The sequence below is a fragment of the Globicephala melas genome, chromosome 3 (genome assembly GCF_963455315.2).
Source record: "Globicephala melas chromosome 3, mGloMel1.2, whole genome shotgun sequence".
NCBI classification, from domain to species: Eukaryota; Metazoa; Chordata; class Mammalia; order Artiodactyla; family Delphinidae; genus Globicephala; species Globicephala melas.
In genome coordinates, this window is record NC_083316.1 from 164922723 (window position 1) to 164949086 (window position 26364).

The 26364-nt window shown below is 58.7% G+C and overlaps 2 protein-coding genes across 10 annotated transcripts in view; both read left to right on the forward strand.

The window, feature by feature from the left end:
• Positions 1 to 330: 330 nt before the first annotated feature.
• Positions 331 to 19677, forward strand: ADAMTS10 (ADAM metallopeptidase with thrombospondin type 1 motif 10). 9 transcript variants are annotated; one of them, XM_060297198.2, is made up of 27 exons: positions 337 to 481; positions 2697 to 2775; positions 3626 to 3812; positions 4089 to 4275; positions 4514 to 4860; positions 5211 to 5367; positions 6366 to 6583; positions 8054 to 8137; positions 8236 to 8381; positions 8787 to 8830; positions 8979 to 9084; positions 9170 to 9316; positions 9513 to 9654; positions 12500 to 12607; positions 13017 to 13162; positions 13260 to 13323; positions 14052 to 14154; positions 14386 to 14519; positions 14618 to 14741; positions 15677 to 15829; positions 15918 to 16081; positions 16177 to 16303; positions 16399 to 16528; positions 16874 to 17078; positions 17318 to 17494; positions 17588 to 17747; positions 18906 to 19677. In XM_060297198.2, exons 4-27 carry the CDS (start codon positions 4188 to 4190, stop codon positions 19013 to 19015), a joined length of 3384 nt encoding a protein of 1127 aa, XP_060153181.1. In that variant the 5' UTR covers positions 337 to 481; positions 2697 to 2775; positions 3626 to 3812; positions 4089 to 4187; the 3' UTR covers positions 19016 to 19677. The 9 variants fall into 9 exon arrangements, 8 of the variants coding, with proteins under 8 accessions (XP_060153183.1, XP_060153184.1, XP_060153181.1 ...); XM_060297197.2 differs by having other exon boundaries at positions 3765 to 3812; XM_060297195.2 differs by having other exon boundaries at positions 2697 to 3812.
• Positions 19678 to 21045: 1368 nt separating this feature from the next.
• Positions 21046 to 26364, forward strand: part of MYO1F (myosin IF) — a 32030-nt gene continuing 26711 nt past the window's right edge. Inside the window, exon 1 of the mRNA XM_030879589.3 lies at positions 21046 to 21152. Within this exon, the coding sequence (XP_030735449.3) occupies positions 21150 to 21152 (3 nt within the window). The 5' untranslated portion in view covers positions 21046 to 21149. The remainder of the gene's footprint in view (positions 21153 to 26364) is intronic.

Below are 26364 nucleotides of genomic sequence, written 5' to 3' on the forward strand. Positions count from 1 at the left end.
CCCCCTTCTCCTCTTCCTCCATTTCCCTTACCCTTACCCAATTCTCCCTCCCTCTCTAGCCCCCTACCCTAGGCTTTCTCCCCTCCCCCCACCCTTCCACCTCTTTCTCCCCGCCCCCCCCCGCCGCCGCCCATTATCCCCGCCCCCACCGTATTTCACCCCCATCCTCCATCCCTCCCCCGCCCCCACGACTGGGCGCCTGTCCGGGCGGGGCCGCCCGAGCTCCCGGGTCCCTGGCTCGGGTCCAGCCCGCGGCCCTGCACCGGCGGCGGCGGCGGCGGCGGCGGCGGCGGCGGGCGGGGTCTTGGCGGCGCGCGGTTTGGGGGTTTTTTATAACCCTGGCAGGCTGCTCAGGAAGTGCCGTCCCCGCGCCCCCTCCCCCGGCCACGCCGCCGCGCTCGCTCCCTCCCTTCCTGCGCGTGGGCCGGCGAGACGGCGGCGGGGACTGCAGGCGGAGGCCCGGGCGGGCGGCCGGCCGCGGGTAACGGCGCGGGGCGGGGCGGGGCGGGGGTGCGGGACTAAGGGGGACTTTGTGTGTCCGCGTCGTCGCTCGGGGATGGCCGTGGGCCGCCGGACGATGAACGTCGGGCCATGGGGGTTGTGGCGGTGTGCGATGTCCCTAAGCGTGTGCGACACACAACGCGCCCCTGAGTTCCTGTGAGCGCCTGTCTGCGTTAGTTTGCTCCGTGTGTGTGTGTGTGTGTGTGTGGACATCCACGTCTGTATAAATGCCGTGTGTCTGCGCGTGTGTGGCTGTGTGAAAATGTAAGTGCCTGGCTGTGTTTGAATTTGTGTGTGATGTGTGATTTGGGTGTTATGTCTGCGGAAGTGTGAGTGTAAGCCAGTGTGTGCACGTAGGTCAGCATCTCCTGGGTGTAAATGTCTGGATGAGTGTGTCTCTCCAAACATCTGCCGGTGTGTCTCCGTGTGTGTCTGAGTTTCATGTGCGTAAATGCCTGTGTGTATGTGCATCTGGTGGGTCTCAAGGTTTGGAGGACTAAGTGAATTTGTTCCTGGTCTGCTGTGAGTATGGAAATGAGTGTGTACGTGTCTGTGCACGTAAGCCTGGGTGTGTAACTCTGGGTTGTGTGTGTATGTATGCACATAGGTCTGGGGCATGTGTAGTTGTGTGTCTCGGATGTTTGTCTCAGGGTGTGAGTGTGTCCTGAGTGTTGGGGGGTCCTTTGTGGGTCCCCAGCCTCACAGGTGTGGTCACCCTCAAGTGTGTGTGCGTGCACGTCGTTGCCAATGTGTGTTTGTGTGTCTGGGTGTGGGAGTGGCGCCGCCCATTTACCCTGAGTTGGTCATCGGGGCCACAACTGTCTGTCTCCGAGTGTCTCCAGCCATCAGCTCAGGGCCTTTAATTAGCGGCTGGTTGCAGACCCGCCGGGTGCCGGGCCCCCTCCTCCTGCAGGCCGGGCCTTTGTCTGCTCTCCGGGCAGGGGCTGCCGCCTCTCCTGCCTGCCCGGCCAGATGTGCAGAGCCTGGGCTGGCCGGGCCTCTGCCTGGGCAGTCTCGGCCTTGGCCTCCGCAGGGAGGCTCCGCGGCCCTGTCCCCCAGCCTGGCCCTGGACATCTGGGTGTAGAGCGGCAGATCCCTGCAGGATCCCGGGGATGGGATGGAGCCTCTGTTTCCAGAGGCTGTTTCCGCCGGTATTTCCTCCCCCACCTCCAGCGGGCTGGCACCCTCCCCCACGTTGGCCATCTCCCTCCTGCCTTGTAGGAGGGAGGGGCTGGAGGAGATGGCCAGGCCTGGGTACACACACACAAACACACTCTTACGGTCACACACAGGGTCACATGGGCAGACACACACAGTCACGTGGGCACACACCACACACAAAGTCACATATACACAGTTACAGCCATGCACAGTCATGGATGTGTAGTCACCCGCACACATCCCAGGGGAGACCCCCAGCTGACATCCTGTGGCCCCCCCACCCCAGGCTCAGGCCCAGTAATCCTCTACCCACCCCCAAGCCTTCTCTTCCCCCCCACCAGAGCCACCAATCTGTTCGTGGTCCCCCCAATGCCCAGAGCAGGTCATACCTCCCAGCCCCACTGTGGGCTGTACCACTGTTCCAGATTCTCTCCCCCTGGCCTCACCCTGGCAGACACCTGTACCTGTACATCCCCCCCCAGACTCCTCCTATCCTGCACCTCACCCACCACCTGTGCTGGGTCCTTCTGCCCTCCCCACACCCCACTTGAGCTAGAAGCACCAGAGGCATGGGAGAGGTTGTAGGGGGGAGGGGCCCAGCTTCAGAGGACCGAGGTGAGGACTCAGAGAGCCACAGAGCCACTGAGCTTCTGCACCAGGCCTGGCAGCATGGGAAGGAGGAAAGGGGCAGGATTGGGGGGCTGGGGGGCTCCAGCCTCACTTGCAATGAGAATGCTGCCGCCTCGGCATGGGGAGGGGTGTTAAGGCAGGAGGGGGCTCGAGGGACCCCCCACACACACACAGAAGGGGCTTTGATCCCAGAGCTAGTCAAGGATGGAATAGGGGAGGGGATGGGGATGGGAGGGGACAGAAGTTGGGAGGAGGGAGGTGGGGATGGGGAACTAGGAACAGAGGGAGGATGAAAGCGAAAAGGAGGATCACCAGGGCCGGGGAGAAGGGCAGGGTGTCCTCAGTGACCCCTGAACTCCAGACCCAGCTCTGCTCTCCTCACTGCCCCCTCCCACCCTGTCCAGGCTCCCAGAAGAGGCACTGAGGCCCAGAGAGACTCACACACAGGTTCGACACCGTGCCACCAACTGAAGACCCCAAAAGGTAAAAAAAAAAAGAGAAACCCAAGCATCAGCCCATCTGAAATGAGCACCACTGTCATAGAGTGGGAGTGAGCTCCCCATAGCTGGAGGGGTCCAATCAGAAGTGGCCGGGGACGGGGGGTGGGTGTCAGCTTCTAAGTCAGCATCTTGGAGGAAACCTGGCTCCATCTCTCAGGAGCTGAACTGCCCTGTTTGGGGATCGACTCTCAGACTTGGCCAGGCTGCAAAGAAAACAAGACAGTATGTGATTAAGGGGGAAATTGCACAGAGTAGGAGAAGGAGGGCGGAGACAGGAGGGGGGTGGAGGGTTTGGCACAGGGTGGTGGCCCAGAGTGGTGTCTGTGGCAGGCCGGCCTGGGGCAGATGCTGGAGAAACAGACCTGCCCGGCAGGCCCGGAGCTTCGAGGAGAAATGAGAGGAAGCAGGACTAGGGGCTGGGCTGGAAATGTAGGGTGGAGGAGAGGTCACAGGAAGAGAGACCACGATGCAGGGGTTTGCAGCCCCGCTGGTGGGGTGAGTTGTGCTACCCGTGACACAGAATCTGAAGGCAGGGCCCCCGGGGGAAGGGGTGCTCCGAGCACTGGCCTCGGGTTTAATATGGGTTGAAAATTCACGCTGACCAGCCTTCAAGTGTGTCCCAGGCCAGCAGCCCCTTGCTGCCCTCCTGCCCTGGCCCTTTGTGGTCCTGGGTCCACACCAAGCTCCTGCCTGCCCCTGGGCCTTTGCCCCTGCCGTTCCTCTGCCTGGACCACTGCACTGTCTCCTGTCTCTTCACTTCTCATCCTTCCCACCTCTGCTTGCAAGCCTCCTGGTTATTTCTCATGAAGAACGTGTCCTGATCTGAATTACAGGTCTTTTCGTTTACTTGTCTGTCATCTGTCATTCCTGTGAGACTGAGCCCCACGGGGTGGGGGGGAGTGGGAGGAGAGGGACTGTATCCATATTACACACAGTCGCCACCCGATGAACGAATCCCCTGGGTTATTGCAGAAATGAAATGAGATGGCATGAACAAGCTTGGCCAGTTGCTGGCACATAGTAAGTGCTCACGGAGTCAAGGTCCCCGCCTGTCCTAAGAGCATACAGAGGATAGTGGGGAAGTGGGGGGAGGGGGGGGACAGAGAGGCTACTGAGTAAGGAAATGCATTCAGAGTCTTCAAACCAGGGGCGTGGAGGGGGGAATGCCATGGGCATCCGTGAGGCTGGGAGTGAAGGGCTTGCTGCAGGTGTCTTTGTCTGCCTGGTGAGGGACCTTGGCACTGGCTCTGCCCGGCAGCAGGACCAGGCCCCGCTGACCCAGCTCTCCCATCCCAGGATCCCGGTGATGCTGCCCAGGCTGTGAACAGGGAAGGCAGCGCTGTGGGGGCTGCTGGCAGCCGGGGCTGGGGAGAGACATGTGGACACGTGGCCTCTATGGCTCCTGCCTGCCAGATCCTCCGCTGGGCCCTCGCCCTGGGGCTGGGCCTCACGTTCGAGGTCACGCACGCCTTCCGGTCTCAAGGTAGGGGTGGCTCGGGGGTAGTGGTGGGGGACCAAGCCAGGAACTGAGGAGGGGTCAGTGCAGCTGGGCCGGTGGTCGTGGTGGGGTAGGCGCTGGGGTCAGTGAGACCAGAGCCTTGGAGCAGGTGACCTGGATTCAGGATTCACTGAAGCCAGCATCGTTTACCCTGCAGCCAAGCGGGCAGGACACAGGGGTCCTTCCCAGGGCCCGTCCCCAAGCCTTTGACCCTCACCCACAGATGAGTTCCTGTCCAGTCTGGAGAGCTATGAGATCGCCTTCCCCACCCGAGTGGACCACAACGGGGCACTGCTGGCCTTCTCACCCCCAACCCCCAGGAGGCAGCGTCGGGGCACAGGGCCCCAAGCAGAGTCCCGCCTTTTCTACAAGGTGGCAGCACCCAGCACCCACTTCCTGCTGAACCTGACCCGCAGCCCTCGCCTCCTGGCGGGGCATGTCTCCGTGGAGTACTGGACTCGAGAGGGCCTGGCCTGGCAGAGGGCCGCCCGGCCCCACTGCCTCTACGCCGGCCACCTGCAGGGCCAGGCCAGCAGCTCCCACGTGGCCATCAGCACCTGTGGGGGCCTGGTGAGTGGAGGGTTCTGGGCGGTAGGGGGAAATGCCCACGAGTTTGGGAGTTAAGAAAAACACGTATATAGGTCAGAGAAGGAATCACCGTGGAAGTTTTTTAAGCATTTCGAGCTAATCGAAAGGATTAGCTATTTTAAGGTGCAGCTAAAGCAGTCCGTAGAAGCAAATGTGTAGCCTTAGGTCAGGCTAAAGATTAATGAGCTGAACGTCGAAGAAACCGGACAAGGAACAGTAACGTAAACCCAGTACAATGGAAGGAATTAAGTCATAGAGACAGAGATAGGGTCCCAGGGGTCCTGGGAACCAGAACCTGAGCCGAGCCCTCTGTCCCACTTCCCAACCCCCAGCATGGCCTGATTGTGGCAGATGAAGAAGAATACTTAATCGAGCCCCTGCAAGGAGGGCCCAAGGGGCAGCGGGGCCCAGAGGAGAGTGGTCCCCACGTGGTGTACAAGCGTTCCTCCCTGCGTCACCCCCACCTGGACACAGCCTGTGGAGTGAGAGGTACATACATCTTTCTCTCTGGGGCTGGGCAAAGGGGGTGCACAACATCTTTGCCTTGAGGCAGAGGTAGATGGCAGCGTCCCTCCATCCAGAAGGTCGGCAGGCAGCTACACCAGGGAGCAGTGCAGACAGTCAGCAGGGCAGCAGACAGTGGAACAGCGCATCCGTCGCTGCCGTAGTCCGATGGCCCAGCAGTGAGTGAGACGGGCAGCTGGACAGCCAGGCAGGTGCTCAGGTGTAAAGCCATCCATCTCTAGGATTATCGTCTGATCAGACAGTTAAGCAGCGGGATGGTGGTAACCAATATCGGGGCAGTTGCACAAGGAAAACACCAGGAGACCTTAGCCACCATTCGGAGGATCAGATTTACAACCCGACTTGCAGGAGGACAGTTGTAACATCAGGCATTTAGGGAATGGGAAAGTAAGGAAACTAGCTAGACAACAGAAGATTCCCCAGGACAATCGTACAGCTAAAAAAAAATGATGTCTGTCCAGTGGAAAGGCAGAGCCACTGGAACATTGAATTAGTTGCATAATCTGAGAGTCCCAGAGTAGCACACCGTGGCAGACACACCACCACAGGGGGTTGTAGAAACAGAAAAGTGGATGGTGTCACAATTGGACAGTCGCTGGGACAGCCAAGCAATAAGACCGTCAGGCAGGTGGATTGTTTTACAGCCAGACAGTTGGCAGCAGGGTGAGTAAAAAGTTGCACAGTCAGAAGGCCAGGGAGCCGTACAAGCACACAGTTCTGGCAGCGAGGCAGGCTGCTACACACATCCATTCGAGCCGTGGAATTGTCGGGAAGTTGCACGGTCATGTTGATTGTCATGGGATGCTGGGCGGCTGTTCAACCAACCAGTTTGGCAGTGAGACAGCCACATCATTGTAGAACCAGCAGCAAAAGAATGAGCTATTTGACAGCCAGATGAATCATCAGACAGGGAGTTGGACCATCAGAGCAAGCAGCAGAATGACCAGAAATTGTCCATCCAGATGAGAAACCGTGGAAGGGGCGGCCTTGGTGGCTGCGCACCCTGAAACCGCCACCTGCCTGGCCCCTCGGGAATGAAACAGAGCGCGGCCAGCCAGGCCTGAAGCGCTCGGTCAGCCGAGAGCGCTATGTGGAGACCCTGGTGGTGGCTGACAAGATGATGGTGGCCTACCACGGGCGCCGAGACGTGGAACAGTATGTGCTGGCCATCATGAACATTGTAAGTGCCTCCCCCTCCCTGGGCGTGGAGCGCCAAGAACATAGAGCTCGCTCCAGAGGTTAGGAAAAGGGGTGTCACCATCCCCCCCCATCCCTGACCTGAGGCCAGTGAAAGAGAATGGAGAGGGGACAGGGTAAGTGAGAAGGGAGGGCTTTTTGTGGCCAGGAAGGAAGAGAAGCAGCCTAGCACGGTGGCTAGAAGCATGGACTCGGGAGCAAACCAGCCTGGCCTGAAATCTCAGCTATGCCGCTTTTGAACTGTGTGCCCTTGGGCAAGTTACTTTACCTCTCTGCCTTGGTTTACCCATCTGTAAAATGGGTATAATAATAGTACTGACTTCATAAGGCTAAGGTGGATGCAGTGAACTGCTAAAGCTTAACACGGCACCTAGCACACAGTAAGGTGCCCTGTAATTATTTGCTGTATAAAAAAATAAATGGGCGACTTGCAGGTACTTGCCCAGGTTAGCAGCACACACGTTGGTGCGCATTCGTCTTCATGCAGGGCTCGCCCAAGCGCCTACCTATAAATTCATACAGGCTGACCTGGCTGACCCACGCTCAGAGTCAGCACCCATCCTAGATCTTGATCAAGACGGTGGACCTCTCTGAGCCTCAGTTTCTGCCTCTGTAAAATGGGGCTATACTAGTATCTATCACAAAAGGGTAGGAGATAGTGAGAGGGAAGCCAGCTAGAGCACTTGGCACACAGTAAGGGCTTGATGAGTGATGCTGTTGTTCCACTAAAGCAAAAAGGGAAGACAAGAAGTTTAGCGCAGACAGTTGGCCCGTTACGTTAACATAACTTCATATCTGATACCCCTGCTTTCTGCCCAGGACCCGCCTTCCTCCCTTGGGCTTCCAAAGTTCCCTAAAACCTGCCAGGGTTTCTGGGGGTTTCCACATGGGACCGTGATGGCTCAGGGCTCCAAGGTCATTGCACAGAGTGGCCTCCATCATCTGTGCCCGCTCTCCCCCGGGCACTTCCTCCTCTCCTCTGACCACTGTCTCCAGAGCTTCCTGCCCCCACACTTCCACCTTCTGGTGGTGATGCTCAAATTGGTACCTTCAGACAGTATGGAATGAGGCCAGATGAGCACATCCTTTAGGCCATCTCTGGGCAGAGGCAGCCGGCGGGTGGGCAGGGAGGAAGGAGGACAAGTAGACAGACAAGCTGAGCAGGGTAGGGGTGAGTTGGAAAGAAACGCACTGGCAGACAGGCTTAGCCGGACTTGAATCCCACTTCCAGCGCCTGCCAGCTGCGCATCCTAACCAGCTGAGCATCAGTTTGCTCATCTGTAAAATGGGAATGATAATACGTACTCCTGTGAAGATCTACGCAGCAGGCTTAGCCTGAGCCCCAGCACACAGTAGGTACTAGATCAAAGCAAGCTATTGTCCTCGTTTCACTTTTTGTTTTCTACTCTGGGCCCCTCTTAAGACTCGGTCTCTCTTGTTTCTTGGAGGTCAGGTTGCCAAACTTTTCCAGGACTCGAGTCTGGGAAACATCGTTAATATCCTGGTAACACGCCTCATCCTGCTCACGGAGGACCAGGTGCGGGGTGGGGGGGGCCCACCTTCCCCTGCACGCCAGCGCTGCCCACCTTCCCCTGGGTGGCTAGTACCCATGCACCTCTCTCTGTCCACCCTCAGCCCACCCTGGAGATCACCCACCATGCTGGGAAGTCCCTGGACAGCTTCTGTAAGTGGCAGAAATCCATCGTGAACCGTAGCGGCCATGGCAATGCCATTCCAGAGAACGGCGTGGCCAACCATGACACAGCGGTGCTCATCACACGGTGAGGGGCGGGGACGGCTCCACTAGGACTTGAGCCGGGGGACGAGCTGTCCAGGGGACTGTCCAAGTCTAAGCAGGGATCACTTCTGCCGAGAGATGGAAGAGGCCGAGACTGTGCAGCCACCCCCTTGGGGAGCCGGGGAGGGGGAGGGGCTGCTGGGGAGCCTGAGGATGTGTGGCGCTGTTCGGACACTGACGCATCCTTCACTCACTCTGTCATTCATTCAGTCGGTCATTCATGCACCCCAGCATCTCCAAGGCCAGCTGGGGCAAGAGCATGAGGCTTCAGTTCTGAGGCAGGGAACGCTTCCCAGGCAGGACTCAGCCACCAGAGACAGGCAGGATGGTAGCAGCGGGGCTTAGGGAGTCAGCCCAGCTCCCTCACGGCCCTCCTCTCCTTTCACAGCTATGACATCTGCATCTACAAGAACAAACCCTGCGGCACACTAGGTACCCGGGTCCCCTGGGTTTCAGGCACGTCTGAAGGCAGTGGGCTGGGTGACACTGGCCCTGGTGGGGGTGGGGACCTGACAGAGTGGACAGGGTCGACGACGCAGTCCCGAGCCCCCAGCTGCAGCCCCACACGCCCATTTCCCAGGCCTGGCCCCCGTGGGCGGGATGTGTGAGCGAGAGAGAAGTTGTAGCATCAACGAAGACATCGGCCTGGCCACAGCATTCACCATTGCCCACGAGATCGGACACACGTGAGGCGGGGACACGGGAGGGGGCGGGCGGGAGGAGCCTGGCAGGTCCCTCGACACCCGGCAGAGCCGCTGCTCCTCTCCCCAGGTTTGGCATGAACCACGACGGCGTGGGGAACAGCTGCGGGGCCCGTGGCCAGGACCCGGCCAAACTCATGGCCGCGCACATCACCATGAAGACCAACCCGTTTGTGTGGTCCTCCTGCAGCCGTGACTACATCACCAGCTTTCTGGAGTGAGGACCCACCTGCCTGTCCCACCCAGGGACACACACTCGCGTTGGGGGAGGGGAGGACCTCTGGCAATCAGGGCCGCTTCTGAGAAGGGTCATGTGCTCCCAGGGCTGCTCCCCGGGACCCGCACCTGGCTGGGGCCTCTGAGCTCTTGGCCTGCAGCCCTCCCGCGTGACAGCTGCTCTCTTCTCGTCACAGCTTGGGCCTGGGGCTCTGCCTGAACAACCGGCCGCCCAGACAGGACTTCGTGTACCCAACGGTGGCCCCCGGCCAGGCCTATGATGCAGACGAACAATGCCGCTTCCAGCATGGAGTCAAATCGCGTCAGTGTAAATACGGGGTAGAGAGAGCCTTCCTGCTTTCCTTCCGGGGGGAGGGGGCCGCCACCGGGGGGGCCACTGGGGGTGGGAGACTCCATGTGGGCACCCCACACACAGGCAGTGGGGGTGGGAGAGCTGGGAAGGGAAGTGGGCCTCAGTGGGGGACGGGAGGACAGAGGTGCATGGGGTCATACGAGCGCCACGCACAGTCACAGTGCTCGGGAGCAAGAATGGGATCTCCTGGTTCTCCAGACCCCCGTTTCGGGAACTGAGCTGGGGAGAGCCTGGGGGTCCACCTTCTGCTGCAGCAGGACTGAAGTCCCAAGATCCCTAACGGGGCCATTTTTAACGAAACATCCAGATTTGGTGGAAATAGTTTCCCTGGGGATGAACCATCTTCCCCACTTGGCAAAAAACTGGAGAGATCCTTCTAGGGATACCCTGTCTCCATGCCCTCCTTCCCCCACTGACAAGATCTCTCGACCCCAGTCCTTAGCTGGACAAGCTCTGAGCCTCCTGATCACTCCCCACTCCCGCTTGAGGATTATACTCAGCTCCCAAAGCCCCATCCACCCGTAGAGAAGTGAGCTGGGGATGCCACTCCGAGCTCCCCCGAGGAAGCCACCAGGGACCACCGGCTCATCTGGGGTCTGCCCCTCCGTTGCCTACCTCCCCCAATTCCCTGAACACACCCCCTAACTCCTCACAGCCTCAGCCTTCGTAGCCCAGACGCAGTCCCAATTCTCCACACCCTCAAGACTCAAAAAGATCAGCTGGAATGACTTGTCCAAGCTAAGGCCATGTTAACTCAAAACAGGGAGCAGGCAGCTGTTAAAATGCCCTCGCTTTATTCCAGTGCAAGACAAGGAGACAAACCCTGGATCAATTCATGTTTACTCCACTCTCAGCACCCCACCCCACCCAACTTGGCTGGTAACTAACTACAGCTCCCTCTGATGAATTCCTAAAGAGTTCAGAAGGTACTCTTGAGCATCTGCTGTGTCCCAGGTGTCCTAACGGTGACAACGATGGCTGACATTTACTGAATGCTCACTGTATGCCAAGCATGTGATATGTATCATCTCAGTTAAACTCCTGACAACCCTATTGCCCCCACGTTGCAGAAGAAGGGACTGAGGCCTAAGGAGGATGCCTTGCCCAAAGCCACCATTCGAGAACATGACAGAGCTGGGATTGGAATCTAGGTTTCTCTATGAATCTAAATTTTATAAAGGGGTGGGTAAGTGGAGAAAGTGCCAGATTATCGAGCAAGGACCACTGCTGGCTGTATGTTGAATTGATTCTTCCTTTTATTTTTCCGAGGGACATCTTCCTGGCCTTCCTGGCAAAGGGGTAAATGATTGACTACATGTAAACCAGTTAATATGTGTAAAGAGCTGGGCCTGGTGCCTGGTCCAGAGATAGTTGTGGTCTTATTACTCAATAACAGGGTGTTTATGCAAGCCCTTTCATATCTACTCTGTTACATGCCCCTCAGCCATGTGTAGACAAGGCCCGTCTTAACAGATGAGGCCCAGAGAGGGGAAACGTGTTGCAAGTCAGTGGTGGAGTTGAAGTCTCCATGAGTGGCCCAGGACTCATTCATATATACCATGGCACCTCCTTGTGGAGAGGAGGAAGAGCAGGACTGGATTAGGCAGTTCTCTTTAAGAGGTGTCAGAAGTGGGATCAGGGCCTGTGATATTTTTACACATGGCCAGGAGAACATAAGCCAAGTGAAGCCAGCAAACCAGGCTGAGTTTTTAGATGAGAAGTATCTTCTGAGGGAGCAGGTTTGAGAACAACCCTCCAAACTTCTCATGTGTGTGCAGGTGTCTCTCAGAGGCTAACACAGGAAAGTTCCTTCTTACCGCCATTGCTCAGTCCAATCCCAAATCTTCAAAGTTTGGAAGGATCAGGTTCTAAGAGAAGATTACATGTGATTATAAAAAGAGGACAGAAGAATCTTCACTTCTCAGAGGAAAGACCCAGGGATATGGAGCGGGATGTAGGCTAGAGGATCAAATTTGGCCACACCTGAACCCAGTGGGGCTTGTCCAGGGGTATTAATTAAGCTGAACCTAAAGGCTCTGAGTGACTCCCTGGGACTGGTCCAGCCTCCTGCCAGGGACAGGACCTGATGCCAGGGACAGGACCTGATGCCAGGGTCTGGGCCAGCCCAAGTAAGACTCAGGAGGAAGATGGGCTGATTTTTCACTGGGAGAACTAGAGGAACTTTCCACATAAACCCAGCCTGCCCTTATCCCCTCTCAACCCTCCATAGATTAACAGCTTTGGGAGCTTCCCCAGTTTAGGTGGGGGAAACAATGAGAACTACCAGCTGGAAAAAGAATTAGAGACAGGGCCCTTGACCTGAGCCATCATCAGGCCTGATTTTTCAACCACTGCTCTTGGGTGGGCTGCTTTGCCCATTCTAAAAATCCTTCCTCTTCATTTCTCAGCAGGTCCCAAGGTTTCTCCTAGAAACTTGGGAGGCGCCACGGGTTGAACTGTAGAGGGATGAGATCATAGACGCTGCGATCTAAGTTCTAGGTTAGGATCCAGACTAACCCTTAGGAGCTGTGTGACTTCTAGCGAGTGACCTTACCTGGCTGAGCCTTGGTTTTCTCATAGTAAAATGGGGATTGTGGTGCCTAAGGGAGTTTGCGGCACTCCTAGGTGTTTTATAAGTGCTGCTTACGGGCAGAGGAGAGGTCCCAGCCCATGCCCCCACAAGGGCTTGCAAAAAGAGACCCAGGAAAGGAACGCTGGGGCCCCACTGTCCGCCGGCAGTGAGCGGGTCGCCTCGGTCCTCCCAAGGCAGGTGGGAGGGGGGCGAGGCTGAGCGGGCGCCTTGGCCCGCAGGAGGTCTGCAGCGAGTTGTGGTGTCTGAGCAAGAGCAACCGGTGCATCACCAACAGCATCCCGGCCGCCGAGGGCACGCTGTGCCAGACGCACACCATCGACAAGGGGGTGAGCGCAGGCCAAGAGCCTCCACACCCCCACCCCCACCCCCAGACCCCTCCATCGGCTTTGGCCACGCCTACTGCTTGTAAGCCCCACCCCTGGCCTGAGGCCACACTCGCTTTCAAGCCGTGCCCTGCGCGCTCGTCCCAACACTAGCTTCGCCACCCGTTCCGGACCCTAAGTTTAGGCCACGCCCCTTCTTTGAACAGTGTCTCACCCTAGCCACGCCCCCACATTACCGGACAGAATCCCGGTCTTCAGACCCCACCTCCGTCCCCCACCCCCTCCCGCTTTCGCTCCACCTCAGGAGGGCTCAGACTTCCGGCTGGGGGGCTGGGGTGGGGGTAGGGTTGAGCGCCAAGCCCCAGAGAGTCCGCAAAGCCCGACTCACCCCTCCCCATCATCCCACCCGCAGTGGTGCTACAAGCGGGTCTGCGTCCCCTTCGGGTCGCGGCCGGAGGGCGTGGACGGCGCCTGGGGCCCGTGGACCCCGTGGGGCGACTGCAGCCGGACGTGCGGCGGCGGCGTGTCCTCCTCCAGCCGTCACTGCGACAGCCCCAGGTCAGCCCCCAGGCCCCGCTGCCGGGGGAGCGGGGCGGGCGGTCCTCGCCCCCTACTCCCCCTGCCCCATTTCTTTGCGGTCCACCCCCATTTCCAGGCCGACGATCGGGGGCAAGTACTGCTTGGGCGAGAGACGGAGGCACCGTTCCTGCAACACCGATGTGAGTCCCCCCAGGATCCCAAGCCGGGTACCGTTGGCCCCTCTTACACGCGGGAAAAGAAAGGCATACATCAGCTTCCAACGAGCCTGGGCCAGCTGGCCACCGTCTCCTCTGGAAACCTGCAGCGGCCACCCCCTCCTTTCCCGGATCTCCCTACACCAGCCCTGGGCCCTGTCTCCTTCCAACTCTTCACACTTTTGCAGTAGATGCGTCTCCCACCTGGAAATAACTGCTTGGCCCCTGACAACCCTCTCCAACTACACGCGTTCCTCCCTTTACTGCCCAATTTACCCCCAAAAGCCCTGCTCCTGCCCCAAAGCTGACCCGAGCTCCCTGCCCCAAAATCCAGTGGCCAAGTTTTCGTCCCCTGCTTGCACTGCCTTCTGCCCAAAGACCACAGTCTCCTGTCCAACACTTCCGTCCACACATCCCCCACACTCGCGAAGAGTGGGCTTTGCTCCTTCCTAAGCCAGCTCTCTCAAGGCCCCATGGTCTGAGACCAGAAACCCAGGTGTTATCCTCAGCTTGCCCACAAACTCTAATGAGTCACCTCCTCCCATCTCAGACACCACGCCCCCTCCCCGGCCTCCTCCCTGGCCTCCTTGCCTCCAGCCTCACTCCTCCAACCCACCCCTGCTCAGAGCATTAGTTCTCCATCCCCAGGCCTCTGCCCTAACTGCATCCCCCCCAACACCTGGCCTCCCTACTTCTCCGTTTTTGTGCCCCAGGACTGTCCCCCAGGCTCCCAGGACTTCAGGGAAATGCAGTGCTCTGAATTTGACAGTGTCCCCTTCCGTGGAAAATTCTACACGTGGAAAACGTACCGGGGAGGTGAGCAGGGGACTCAGAAGGCCTTGGGGCAGTAACGGGACAGCCGCAGGTGGAGACCATATCATGGGGTCTGCCCTGAGCCCTCCCCTCACCCAAGGAGCCAGAGCGCCCGGGATGTGGCTCAGCAGCGCCTAGACTGAACACCGGGAGGCCCCGCTCCCTCTGCCCAACCTGCCTGTCCTTGTTGGGTCTGGGGTCTGGCCCTCAGTCTGATGGGGCCGTGCCCCCCAGGGGGCGTGAAGGCCTGCTCGCTCACGTGCCTAGCAGAAGGCTTCAACTTCTACACGGAGAGGGCGGCGGCTGTGGTGGACGGGACGCCCTGCCGCCCAGACACAGTGGACATTTGTGTCAGCGGCGAGTGCAAGGTGGAGGGGACTCCCCGCGAGAGGGGAGGGGAGAGGGGGCCGGAGGTGGAGGGGGGCGGCTCCCTGAATTCCCCCACGCACACCACTGCCCTCCCCAGCACGTGGGCTGCGACCGGGTCCTGGGCTCTGACCTGCGGGAAGACAAGTGCAGAGTGTGTGGGGGTGATGGCAGCGCCTGCGAAACCATCGAGGGGGTCTTCAGCCCAGCCTGGCCTGGAGCCGGTGAGAGACCCCCCCCCAGCTTCCCTTTCACACTCCCCACTTGGTGGCTGGGGGCGGGGCTCGCCCCACCACAGTAGCCAAGATCAGCAACTCCTCAGAGCCGAGGGCCCACTGGGGTGTAAGGGACCCCAAAAGGTCCCGGACGTGATGCCCCAGGTCAGGGTCAGGGACTGGCTTGGGTTCTTGGTGCCTAAAGCTCAGCACTTAAAGTGTTCAAGGGGGTGGAGGCCTAAATCTCTCCCCTGCCCCATCCTGAGGGCCTCAAACCGGGTCTTGAGGGGGCAGGCGCCTGACCCCCCAAGGAGGCTGAGGGACCCTCTGTGCTAAAGCACAGAGCTTACTAGGGGTGGGGATAGCTGCAGGGTGTGGTGAACTTGAATGCCTCCCAACCTTGGGCTGAAGGGAAGAGACCCCCGTGAGGTGGGAGAGGGGAGGTGGGCTTAAGGGACCAAACACACACTGAGGGCCAAGTGTGGAGTTCAGGGGATAGTCCTGGGGTACAGATAAACTAGGGGGGACACAGGTGGGCAGGGATAGAGGGTTCACAGGGTCCCAAGATCATCCAGGTCGTAAGTGATGGAGCTCACTGCAAACCTGACTCTGACTGCTAAAACCGCCAAGTCACCCTGTGTGGGTCAGGGCCCCGCGGTGCCCCCTTCCCTCTGCCCAAGCCCAGCCCTGCTGCTTGTTGGGGGGTGGGGGGCGGGTTGGGCCACTTTGATGGTTTGAGAGGTGAGAAAGTGTGGGTTCAAATCCCAGCCCAGCCACTTCCTAGCTGTGGAACCTGAGCAATTTGTTTTGTCTCTCTGAGCCTCAGTTTTGTCATCTGTAAAGTGGGTGTGATGACACATCTAACTTCACAAGGTCAGAGCTGCGGATGAGGTGGCATGTCTCTGTACGTGCTTAGCATGGTAATGGTTAGTTGTTATCATCAGGGACCAGGAATGGGGGAGACAGGCAGGTGCAGGGAAGGGCCAAGTGGGTGACATCTGAGCTCCACTGTCCAGGGTACGAGGAAGTCGTCTGGATCCCCAAAGGCTCCGTCCACATTTTCATCCAGGACCTGAACCTCTCCCTCAGTCACCTGGGTGAGCCAGAGGTGGGAGGATGAGGACGGGGGGTCAGCAGGGGCGGCGTCAGCGTGGCTGGGGTTCTGACCCCTATGCTGTCCCCCAGCCCTGAAGGGGGACCAGGAGTCCCTGCTGCTGGAGGGGCTGCCTGGGACCCCCCAGCCCCACCGCCTGCCCCTGGCCGGGACCACCTTTCAGCTGCGACAAGGGCCGGATCAGACCCAGAGCCTAGAAGCCCTGGGACCCATTAACGCATCTCTCATCATCATGGTAACAGCAGGGCTGGGAGCAAGGTGCAGGAGAACATTAGCATCCTTGTGGGGCCTCGAACTTGATTTCCATTTGATCCCCGCCTACAACCCCAGGTGCTGGCCCGGACTGAGCTGCCGGTCCTCCGCTACCGCTTCAATGCACCCATCACCCGAGATGCACTGCCTCCGTACTCCTGGCACTACGCGCCCTGGACCAAGTGCTCGGCCCAGTGTGCAGGCGGTGAGGCCGGGGTGGGCCGGGGTGGGGCAGGTCCTGGTCACCAGGCTGACCTTCTGGGTCGGGCAGGGCTGAGCAGACCTCTCGCCCGCCCCCAGGCAGCCAGGTGCAGGCTGTGGAGTGCCGCAACCAGCTGGACAGCTCAGCCGTGGCTCCGCACCACTGCAGCGCCCACAGCAAGCTACCCAAGAGGCAGCGCGCCTGCAACACAGAGCCCTGCCCACCCGAGTGAGTGCCTGCCAGGGTGCAGGGTCGGGATGGCAAGCACTGGAGTGATGGTGCTACTGGGATCAGAGGAGTGGGTGCTCCCTAAGGTGAGGTCAAAGTCAGAGCAGTGGTGCTCCCTGGCCAAGTCCAGGTGAACTCCCCTGGGGATGATGCGCCTCCCAGCCCCCAACGTGGGTGCGGAAGAAAGTTGTTCTGAGTTCGAGGTGTGGGGCACGGGGGCAACAGGCATCCCGGTGCCAGCTTCCACAATGATGTTACCTGTTGACAAGGAGGAGGATCTGCTCGTGCCCCAGGCTCAGGGTGGCCTGCCCGGCGTCCTGTCTCAGACTAACCCTCCCCCCACAGCTGGGTCGTAGGAAACTGGTCGCGCTGCAGCCGCAGCTGTGATGCGGGCGTGCGCAGCCGCTCCGTCGTGTGCCAGCGCCGCGTGTCGGCCGCCGAGGAGAAGGCGCTGGACGACAGCGCTTGCCCGCAGCCGCGCCCACCGGTGCTGGAGGCCTGCCACGGCCCGGCCTGCCCTCCAGAGTGGGCCGCCCTCGACTGGTCGGAGGTCAGCCGCCCCTTCCCTCCCTGTGCAGAGCAGGGAGGGGCCTGGGTTGCCCATGTCGGGTGCACACTGAGGCGCCTCCCCACTCCCGCTAGCCCTAGTGAGCCCCCCGGCCCCCACCGTGACTGGTCCAAAGTTAGCTGTACCGTCCTCACCTCCCAGCGGACCAGCATCCTTCCTACTCCTTGTGTGAGCGGGGAGGGAGGCGCCCACTGAGCATGAAACGCCCCCTCCAACTGCAGTGCACCCCCAGCTGCGGGCCGGGCCTCCGCCACCGTGTCGTCCTTTGTAAGAGCGCAGATCACCGCGCCACACTGCCCCCCACGCACTGCCCGCCCGCGGCCAAGCCGCCGGCGACCATGCGCTGCAACCTGCGCCGCTGCCCGCCGGCCCGCTGGGTGGCGGGAGAGTGGGGTGAGGTAGGCGGGCGCGCCCTGCAGGGCGGGAACCAGGGCACGGGTGGCAGGGTGGGTGGCCGCGCTGGGCTGCGGCTCATCCGCGACTCCCCACAGTGCTCCGCGCAGTGCGGCTTCGGGCAGCAACAGCGCCCGGTGCGCTGCTCCAGCCACACAGGGCAGCCCTCACGCGAGTGCGCGGACGCCCTGCGGCCCCCCGCCACGCAGCAGTGCGAGGCCAAGTGTGACAGCGCGCCCCCCGGCGACGGCCTGGAAGGTATGTGAGGCGGGGAGGGAACCAGGAGGGTCCTGTCCAGAGGACGCCATAGATAGGAGAGCTGGGGCTCCAGGCCATTGGCCCTAGAGCTTCTGCAACCACGGAAATGCCTTTCTCTGTCTTCTCCAGACCATCTTTCACCATTCCCTGCCTGCCAACATGTATTAGGTGCCACTGTGCGCCAGGCGTTGTAGGCACCTGATTTTTCTGGGGGCCCAAACTCAGGTCATTCCTCCAGCCACCTCCATGACCTTCACCTTGATCATCTCCATGTATAACATTATCTGCCCGATATTTTTCTTTAAATCAGTTTCTCAGCCTCAGGCACTATTCATGTTTGGGGCCAGATGATTCCTTGTCACGGGGGCTGCCCTATGCATTGTCGGGGGTTCAGCATCCCTGACCGCTACCTGCTGCATGCCAATAGTACCCCTCCTCCCCGTGGTGAAAACTGAAAAATGTCTCCAGACATCACCAAATGTCCCCTGGGAGGCAAAATCGCATCTCCTTGAGAACCACTGCTTTAAATATACCCATTTTTTTCTACCTAATTTATGTTTCATAGAGAGCAATAGGTTACTTACTGAGGGCACCGGAACCAAACTGCCTGGATTCACATTCCACCTCTGTGCCTTCGTATTCTTATTTATCAAGAGGCGTTTAATATATTCACTTGAGGGAGTGCCCTGTTAGGGAGAGGGACTAAAATAATCCACGTGAAGCCCTTTATTAGCACCGGGCCCTGTCATACATCATTAACTGCTAACTGGGAACCCTGGTCCATTGTCATGAACAGACTGTCAATTACCCTGAACACAAACTACACAAATACCCTGAGAGGAGTGACTGCTCTGGAGCTCAAGGTCCTCAGTCTGTTACAAAGGGAAACGAGCAAGGATTACAGCTCCAAACAGATAACTGGAGAAGGAACACTTTTCTCGTGGTGTAGCACGGTGTCCCCGCCCCAGACCTGCACTTCCCTCCCAACATCCTCAAAACAACCTAATGACATAGTTACTGGTATAAGCCCCCTTTGAGAGGTGAGGAAACCGAGGCACAGAGGAGCTAGGAAGCGCTGTGCAGCCTGCGGTCGCGCCGCTGCCAGAAGGGGTGCTGAGACCTGATTCCCCTCACCTACTCTTCTCCCGCCCCCTCCAGAGTGCAAGGATGTGAACAAGGTCGCCTACTGCCCCCTGGTGCTGAAATTTCAGTTCTGCAGCCGAGCCTACTTCCGCCAAATGTGCTGCAAAACCTGTCAAGGCCGCTAGAGGGCGCACGGTCCTCGGAGCCAAGGCTGGGGGCCGGCTGGGGATGGGGGTGGGGCGACCAGGCCTGCAGCTGGCCAGCCTGAAGGAGCCCGAGGGGGGCAGGAGCTGGGAGTGAAGGGTGAGACGGAGCCGGAAGTTATTTATTGGGAACTCTTGCGGGGCTCCTGGCTGAGGGGTATGGAGAGGGGCTGGCCACGCCCACGGCCCCTCCTTTTCCCGTCTCCCAGTTCAGAATGAGACCCCCTCCAGGGTGGGTTTGAGGTGGGAACAACTGTTCGCCCTAATGCTCTTGCCACCCACCCTTAGGGAGACCCCCAGCACAACCCCCGCCTTTGATCGGAATATGTACTGTGAAGAGTGGGGGTGGGGAGGGGGTCAGCCGGTGCCCTGCCCCCCGCCCCAGCACTGCCCTACCCCTCCACTCTGAGCTGGGGGGGAATCTATGTCCGCCACGGGGGAGGGGATTAGCACGACCTCCCTGACACCCTCCACCTAACCAGACCAGCTACAGGGGGAGGCAGAGCTGGGAAGATCCACCCCATCCTGTGCCCTGCCTGCCCCAGGGGGACCATGTCATCCAGGCCACCCCCATCATGGTGCTACAGGCCCTGCCCTGGGGCCCACACACCCCTCGCCAGGAAGCCCTACATCAATAAAGTTCTGTCTTGTGTAGATTTCCGTGCGTGGGGGGGGGGGGGTGTGTCAGTGAGACTGGGTCACATTCAGCTGTCCCCTACCCCCGATCCTGCAAGCGACCACAGCCCCCCGCGGGTCGGCCCCAACAGGCCAAAGGGGACTTGTTCCAACACAGACTAGAAACCAGTGATTTTAGGTCAAAAATACAGCTTCTCACCGAGGCGCTCTAAGCAACACAGCCTGGCGCCTGCTTTTCCAGCCACCACACTCCCTGTCACTCTGCAGGCTCCAGTCACGCTGGACTCCCGGAAGTCCCTCAATCTCCCTACCCTCTTCCCATCTTGGGACCTTTGCTAGAGCTGTTTCCTCTGCCAGGTGTACCCTCCCCTTCCCTGTTCACCTAGTTAACTCCAACTCACCTCTCAGCACAAACATCGCCTCCTCCCAGAAGCCTCCCCTGACGCCCTCAACGAGGTGGGGGTCCTCCAGACTCTTCACTCCTAGTGGCTGGAAGCATTGCTGAGGTTTGCAGAAGCCAAGCCAGTCGGTTGAGCAAACTTTCGCAGGAGGTCCAGGGAGAAACGGGCTTCTCCCCAGATGTGGCCACTAGGGGGCGCCGAGGCGTGCCAGCCTCTAGGCAGGGTGTGGTGTGCTGCCGGGAGCCCAGGGATACCCCTGGTCACAGCCCTCCCTGCCAGGCTCACCCAGGGTCGGCTTCTGCCCCCGCCACCTCCTCGATGTGTATCAGATGACAGCCTCTAGGAACTGCCGTTTCCTGCTGGTCTCCCAAAGATCCGGAGATGGGCCGACCCTTGGATCCCACGTGTGCCAGGTGCCGCCGTTCTACGATGACAAAATGGGGAGATCCGGAAGTAACAGAGCTGGGGGTCATTAATTCCAGGTGTGACATCCGAAGTCTGGGACCTTCCAGGTGCTCTCAGTTCTTGGTACCCGCCACTCCCGCTGCCCTCCCCTTGACACAAACACACCTGGCTCCCGAGGTCCCTTCTGGAGGAAGGACCAGCCGAAGCGGCTCTGGAGGTGGGAGTTTGCTCGGGGATTCCCAGAGGAGACATACATCTGAAGTGGTTTCGAAGCCCAGGAAGGAGCAGTCAGTCCTGCAGCCAGCTGACCTGCAGCGCAGTTTGCTGCAGCCGCGTCCCAGAGGAGTTGGAGAAGCGGCTTTCTGGGGTCTGACAGCGGCTGTCATCCATCCTTAACCTCTCCCTTCAGGCTCAGAGCCCCAAACAACCAGCTCCCTCGGCCCTGCCTGGGCTCTCTCCCCGCCCCCCAGGCCCAGCTTCCCTCCCCTCTAGTCGCGGCCCCTCCCGCCAAAGGAAGTGAGAAGGGGGCTGTCATAAGAGGAACTAGGTCTGGGAGTCCGCTGAAGCAGCAGGAACAGGGCCATGCCCAAGCCGCCCCCTGGAGCCCCCTGAGCCTGCATCCCTGCCACGACCCATTCAGACATCCCCCAGGGACCCAGACACCAGCCCCCACCATGGTAAGTCCTTCAGGGTGGGCCCTCAAGTGCAGGGGTGGCGGCACCAGCCAGGTGGAGGCACCTAGAGGCCACCATCAGAAAGTGGGATGATGAGAATGGGCACAGCAGACCCTTTGGGGTCCCTCTGTGCAGCTCAGGTGCTGCCAGCATCCCTCACAGGGGACCAAACTCCCATCGGCTGGTGGACAGGATGCCAGAATGGGGATGGGGCACCAAAGGACGGAGCAGTAACTGGAGGACAGAAGATGGTCCTAAGGGATCACACAGTGCCTGCAGGGACAGGGACAGATCCCTTTCCTGGGGCTTAGGGAACCCAGTTCCCAGCCGAGTTTGGTGCCTCATCTTCCTGTGTGGCCTTGGGCAAGTCACTTCCCCTCTGTGAGTCTCAGTTCCCACATATGTCATATTTGGAAGTTTGTCAAGATGTGGAAGGTGTCTGGGGGAATCTCTCCACTGGAACGTTCAGAGGGTTTGGGATTCAGCCCCTCTGCGTCCACAGCTGGGAGGGGAAGCTGTGTCAGATGGGTCACATGGGCGGTGGGTTGCAGTGATGGTGGCGTGACAGCATGCTGGTGTGGGCGACGGGGTGGTCTGGCTGTAGCAATCACAGAAGCAGGAGTTGGTGAGATGCAGCATGTCCGTCCCACCACCGGTACCCTTCTCCGGGAGGGTGGCAGGGAAAAACACTGCAGCCAGAAGCATTGCCACCTGGGGAGACTGAGGTCTGATGATGACTATGGTGACAGGGTTGGGGAGACTGTCATGGTCCTGGGTCTAGATGCAGTAGCATCATGTCACACACATCAAGAGGGAGCCTGGGCTGGCTATGTCACTCCACGACTCCGTGCCTCTGCAAACCACTTCAGCTTTCATTTTTTGTCATTCTGTTAATGAGGGTGGGTGGCTGGGACAGTCACAGAGCTGGTGGTGACACCTGTAGTGTTTCTGGCAGTTGCGGCAGGCGGCTAACCAAGGTGGAGGCAAGGATTGCCTTAGCCTGACAGAGAATGTCTTATTTCAGAAAGTCAGTGATAAATTGGGCATCACTGTCCAAGGACCCCTTTGATTAATTCACAAGCAAACCACCAGCTAGAGCTCTGGGCTTGGGATGGAAACTCTTCCCAGACAGAGCCAAGCCAGGTAGACTCCTTGATCAAAAGAACACAGGAAATGATTTGCTACTTGAGAGAAAAGCAGCCCCTCTTGAGGAAGCTGTGTGAAATGCTTAGTCAATGATTTGCTTGGCCAACCGTGTCTGGGAAGGGAGAAACTCATGCAAGAGGACCACAGAGAGAGAGAGAAAAAAAAAAAAGTGGAATCCATCCATGAGGCCAATCCCTCTGTCTAGGGGTGCTGACATCTTCCCGGAGGTGTCATGGGTGCCAGGAAGAGTGTCGAAAGATTCAGTGAAACAATGTTCATAAAGTGCTTTAAAGGGCACATAATACGTGCTCAATGCACGGTAACTGCCGCTGTGGGTGACGCTCATTCACGGTGGGGCTTAGCGGTGGTGGTGGATGGATGTGCCTCCTTCTTGGTTCCCGTAGAGGAGTTGGGTTGTTGGTGCCATTGGTTGTGATGGTGGTCATTGCTGTCAGTTGTCCCAAGTTGGTGGTGCCCACGGTTCTCGTGGGTGGGTTGGTGATAGTAATGGTTGCTTTTGGTGCTGGCGAGTGTTGAATGTTGGTGGTTGGCGGTTAGTTGTTTTCAGCTGGAGGGTTGATCTGTGGAACGATGGCAGCTGGCCATCATTTGAAGTTAGGTGGTCACGATGATGTGTGTTTGCCGTTGGTCGTTCATTGCTGATTTGGGGTGACGGTCTTGGGACTAGTGGTGGTGCATCCCTGGTTTTGGAAAGGGGTCTGGTTGACTGCTGGGTCATGTGGGGTTGTTGATGGCTAGTATATTGCGATCGCGCTTGTTACTGTCGATGGTGGTTGGTTATTATGGGTTGTTGGTGCCGGTGATAATAAGTGGTGATGGTGGTGAGTGATGATGGGGAACAGGTGGTGGAATCCGTCAGTGTTTTTCTGTCTGATGTGAGCTGGGGGTGCTGGCATTGAGGTTATCAGCAGTTTCTGTTGGGCTTTGGTGGGGGGGGGCAGGTACAGGCAGCCATCTGTTGTCCTCGGTTGATAACGGTGGTGACCTGAGGGTAATCGTGGTTGTTCTGAAAGTACAGATATAAAGCAGGGAGACCAGTGATGCGGCTGCTTGACCGAGGGGCGGCGGCCATGGGGATGGATGGAAAAGGCTGGGAGGTCAAGAGAGAATTAGGAAGACAGACTCTAGAAGGACAAGGGTCCCCACATGTTGGAGAACGGCCTCTGTTTAGGCCAAAAGAAAACTGAGACACCCCTCCCAAGGGAGGGGGAGACCTGAGAGCCTTTAGAGACGAGAATGTTGTTTGCATGGTGTACAGACACATGGTGTAGCCCCAGAACCCCACTGAGTAGGACCAAGGCTCCAGGGGCGCACCGGGGGGCCAGGGCGTGGCCAGGGCTGGAGAGCAGCTTCGCCTCTGCCTCTCTGCTGGCTGGCAGCCACAGTGCACAGGACCCCGGCGAGGAAGGAAGTGGCTGTTTCGTTGTTTTCTCCAGTCTGGGGCTTTGCTCATCACCACCCAGGAGCAGGGAGGCCAGAGCAGTTAGGGCAAGTTGCAAAACCCTCATCCAGCCCTTCCTCCTGACCCTGTGCCCCGTGCCTGTGGGATCGGCCAGCTTCAGGCTGCCGCTGCAGCTGCTGCTGCTGATGGAGGGAAGCTAGTGTTTCTTCTTGACAAGCTTGGCCTTGTTGAATCTGCACAACTGCCCCGTGAGGTCCATGGCCCTCAATATTCCCATTTGCCCGATGAGAAAACAGAGGCAGAGAGGTTAGGCGAGCTGCCGTACAACCCAAAATAGCAGAGGATTTCAACTCAGTGATCCCCAGGGTCACACTTTTAACAGCCACCTTGACCTACAACCTCCTCCTCCTCCTGCCAGGTAAGAGGCCACCTGGGGGTGTGGGCTGACCCCCATACTCTCCAGGCTGCCCACCCCTGCCTCATTCTCTATTCCAAAGAAACTAGGATCCTGGTGTCCCACACACACCCAAGGCCTTCCTGGCCCATGGCTCCTGCTGCCACCCCTGACACGGTCTGGGACGTTCATGTTGCAAAGCCTGCCTCCTACAGGAAGCCTTCTCTGATTGCCTCAGCTCTCCTTAGCACCGTCTGACTGGGATCACTGTCTCCTCTGGGCAACTTGCTTCTGAACTACTCAAGGGCAGAGTCTAGGCCTGGTCCCCACCTACTTCCGTGCACAGTAGGGGCTCAGGAAGTGTGTTCACTAGAGGGCCCCAATGCCCCAGCCCCACAGGAGCCATCACCTTGGCCCTCCCTCCTTTGGCACCAGGGAAGCTCCACCCCTCCACACCCTCTGCGGTGGGTTGAGGGGAGCCTCTCTGAAGAGCTGAAGTTAGAATCTACGTCCCCACTCCCATCCCAGCCACCTCTGACCCCTGACTATCTTTCACAAGAACCCCAGCCAGTTGAGTCATCCTTGACTTGCGGTCAACTATGACCACAACCTCTTTGTGGTACCCTCACCCTCCAAGGAAGGAACAAACAGCTTCAACTTGACGGTTGGAGACTTGGGGGTCACAGAGAGATGGACACCCATGACACAGGGCAGGGGGCAGTCTCATCCCAATGATACTTCGTTCATTTATTCATTCAACGAGTCTACATCGACCAGCTCCTCTATCCTGTCAAGCCACTGATCACTTCTATTAAGTGCTCTTGGGGCCACCGGCTGCCATTTCCTGAGGCACCCCAGTGCATCTTTTCTCAGCACTGGCTCATTTATTTCCCCTAGCAAACCCACAGAGGAGATTTATTATGGAATCCATCTTACAGATGGAGCAACTGAGGCTTGGAGAAATGAAGTGGCCTCCCTGGGGTCAACGGAGCCGACTGTTAAGCCAGGCCTCACACCCAATCCATCCCTTGCCAAAATCGTCGACTCTCCTCCCTCACACTGTACCCTCTTGAGGAAAACCTCTCGCTCTGCCACAAACAACCCCGTGGTTTTTGTGATCACATAGAGCTAGGATGGATCTGGGGGTCCCGGGTGCCTGGGGCGGGACACAGAGGGAGAGATAACAGGGACCACTAGAGGCAGAGGCCCACTCAACTGGGTGGGGGAAGGAGGAAGGGACAGGAAGAGGAACCAAGTCCTCGGGGTCAGGAGAGCCAGCCAGACACAGCCAGCCTCGGGGCTTCTGACCTCAGAGAAAGGAAGTGGTCTTGAGTCTCAGGTGAGCCTGAGGGTCCCAAGAGCATGGGGACTGGGGTGACCCCAAAGGGGAAACCGTGGACAGGACCAATCTTGTCTTCTCCTTGTCCTCATATGACCTGAAGAACAAACCCCGGCCACCCCCCAGCCCCGACATAGACCCAGCTTCCCTTCCTGCTGTGTGACCTTGCGGAGGACACCTAACCTCTCTGGGCCACAGTTTTCTCTTCCGCAAAATGGACCTAATCAGAGTACTGACCTCGGCATGTGCCCAGAGGATGCAGTGAGGTAATTCACTGAAAAAAGCTTAAACCAGAGTCTGGCGCAGAATAAGTGCCAGTGGGGTGTGAACTATTGTTATGTATGGTTCTCGGTTACCATGGTTACCACCCAAGCCCCAACCCTTGAGGTCTCCAGAGAGAGAATCCACTTCCAGTTCCCCCTACACACCCCTACCCAACCTCCCCACACCAACTCAGGGAACGAGCAACCCCACCATGTCCGTGAATGACACCACTTCACCCCTGAATTTCGAATTACATGGGTTCTTCTCACCAACACACTGGAGAGCCTCCCCATCTTGAAAACAGGAAATACACTCCCCTGACCCTTCCTCTCCCCGAAGTCTCTTTCCCTCTTCCCCAAAAGCAGTCCTCTCTCCCTGACCTCTAGATCCGACTTCTGACCCTGAGGTCAACAACGCTCTCTATGGGGTCCCTCTGAGTCTCCAGTGAGCGTGGAAGTTCTTCAGCAGCTGGGGGTCCGGTCAACAGTTCCCTGCTTCTCCCAACCAGCCCCTGTCACCTCCAGGCCTTCCCAGGTCCTGGCTTCCTCCAACCTCAGCCTCTGCCCTGGGCACACTTGCCAACACCTCCGTCCTCCTGCTCTCACAACCTTGTCTTCCCACCACCCCACCCTTCCCACTGCATCCTGGG

What these genes read in the sequence shown, in the direction of transcription:
- ADAMTS10 (XM_060297195.2), top strand. Translation starts at nt 4,188, where the DNA reads ATGGCTCCTGCCTGCCAGATCCTCCGCTGGGCCCTCGCCCTGGGGCTG. An exon ending in GTGTCAGCGGCGAGTGCAAG is followed by an intron (nt 14,520 to 14,617) that starts GTGGAGGGGACT and finishes TGCCCTCCCCAG; the next exon opens with CACGTGGGCTGCGACCGGGT. An exon ending in ACAGAGCCCTGCCCACCCGA is followed by an intron (nt 16,529 to 16,873) that starts GTGAGTGCCTGC and finishes CTCCCCCCACAG; the next exon opens with CTGGGTCGTAGGAAACTGGT.